Source organism: Benincasa hispida, chromosome 10, assembly GCF_009727055.1.
Source record: "Benincasa hispida cultivar B227 chromosome 10, ASM972705v1, whole genome shotgun sequence".
In the NCBI taxonomy this organism is placed as follows: domain Eukaryota; kingdom Viridiplantae; phylum Streptophyta; class Magnoliopsida; order Cucurbitales; family Cucurbitaceae; genus Benincasa; species Benincasa hispida.
In genome coordinates, this window is record NC_052358.1 from 61,262,019 (window position 1) to 61,263,218 (window position 1,200).

The 1,200-nt window shown below is 33.3% G+C and overlaps 1 protein-coding gene across 1 annotated transcript; it reads right to left on the reverse strand.

The window, feature by feature from the left end:
• Positions 1–477: 477 nt before the first annotated feature.
• Positions 478–933, reverse strand: LOC120089175 (secreted RxLR effector protein 161-like). The gene has a single exon (XM_039046586.1). It carries the CDS (start codon positions 931–933, stop codon positions 478–480), a length of 456 nt encoding a protein of 151 aa, XP_038902514.1.
• Between the last annotated feature and the right edge of the window lie 267 nt (positions 934–1,200).

Below are 1,200 nucleotides of genomic sequence, written 5' to 3' on the forward strand. Positions count from 1 at the left end.
TTAAATTATGTTTCAATTTATTTTTTTAAACTCAAATTAAGTATAATTAGAATGCTTATTGATTATGTTTTTCCCACTGCATGTTAGTTTACTCTTTTAAAAACCTGGTTAAACTTCTTTAAATTCTCACCAATCACAATTAAGACAATTAATTGCATGATCTGCCTTATTGGCTTCCACAACTGATGGGTCGAGATTCTCAATTGAACGACCTCATGATTTTAATTGCTAAGCCTTAAAAACACAAAGGCCCAAGGCTGCTCTCAGAGCTTTAAAACGATCGACATCAAGAGCCTTAGTAAAAATATCAACAATTTGATTTTTTGTGCTAACGTGCTCTAACAAAATCCATTTGCTTTCAACAAGGTCACAAATAAAAGGAAGTCTGATGTTTATATGTTTAGTACAACTATGTTGAACTGGATTTCTGGATATATTAATTGCACTCATATTGTCAGAGAAAATAGTCATGACATCTTATGAGACATCATACTTCATCAACATCTGTCTTATCCAAAGTAATTGAGTACAGCTACTCCCCACAACAACATATTTTGCTTCAGTCGTAGACAAGAAAACACAATATTGTTTCTTGCTGAACCACGAAATCAAGTTGTTCCCTAAGAAAAAACAACCTCCAGATGTACTTTTTCTATCATCTGAGCTAGCTACCCAATAAGCATCATAGTAGTCAACTAGAGAGCTACTGGTATTAAGGGTATACAATAAGCCATAACCGCTAGTCCCATTTACATATTTGATTATTCTTTTTGTACTGCCCAAATGATTGTTTTTAGGACAAGATTGATATCTAGCACATATACCAACAGCAAAGGCAATGTAAGGTATGCTTGCAGTCAAATAAAGCAAACTCCCAATGATGCTCTTATAAAGTCTCTCATCTACATTAGTTCCACGGGAGTCTTTTGTCATTTTTACATGAGTTGGCGCAAAAGTTCTTTTAGCACAATCACCTTTAAGATCAAATTTCTTCACTAGATTCTTGGTATAGTTACTTTGATAGATAAAGAATCTCTCATTCAATTGCTTTATTTAAAATCCTAGAAAATAGAATAATTCTTCTACCATACTCCATTCAAATTCATCCTGCATCTGTTTCCCAAAGAACTCAACCATCTCCTGAGAAATTCCTCCAAACACAATGTCATCAACATAAATTTGTACAATCACAAACTTTTC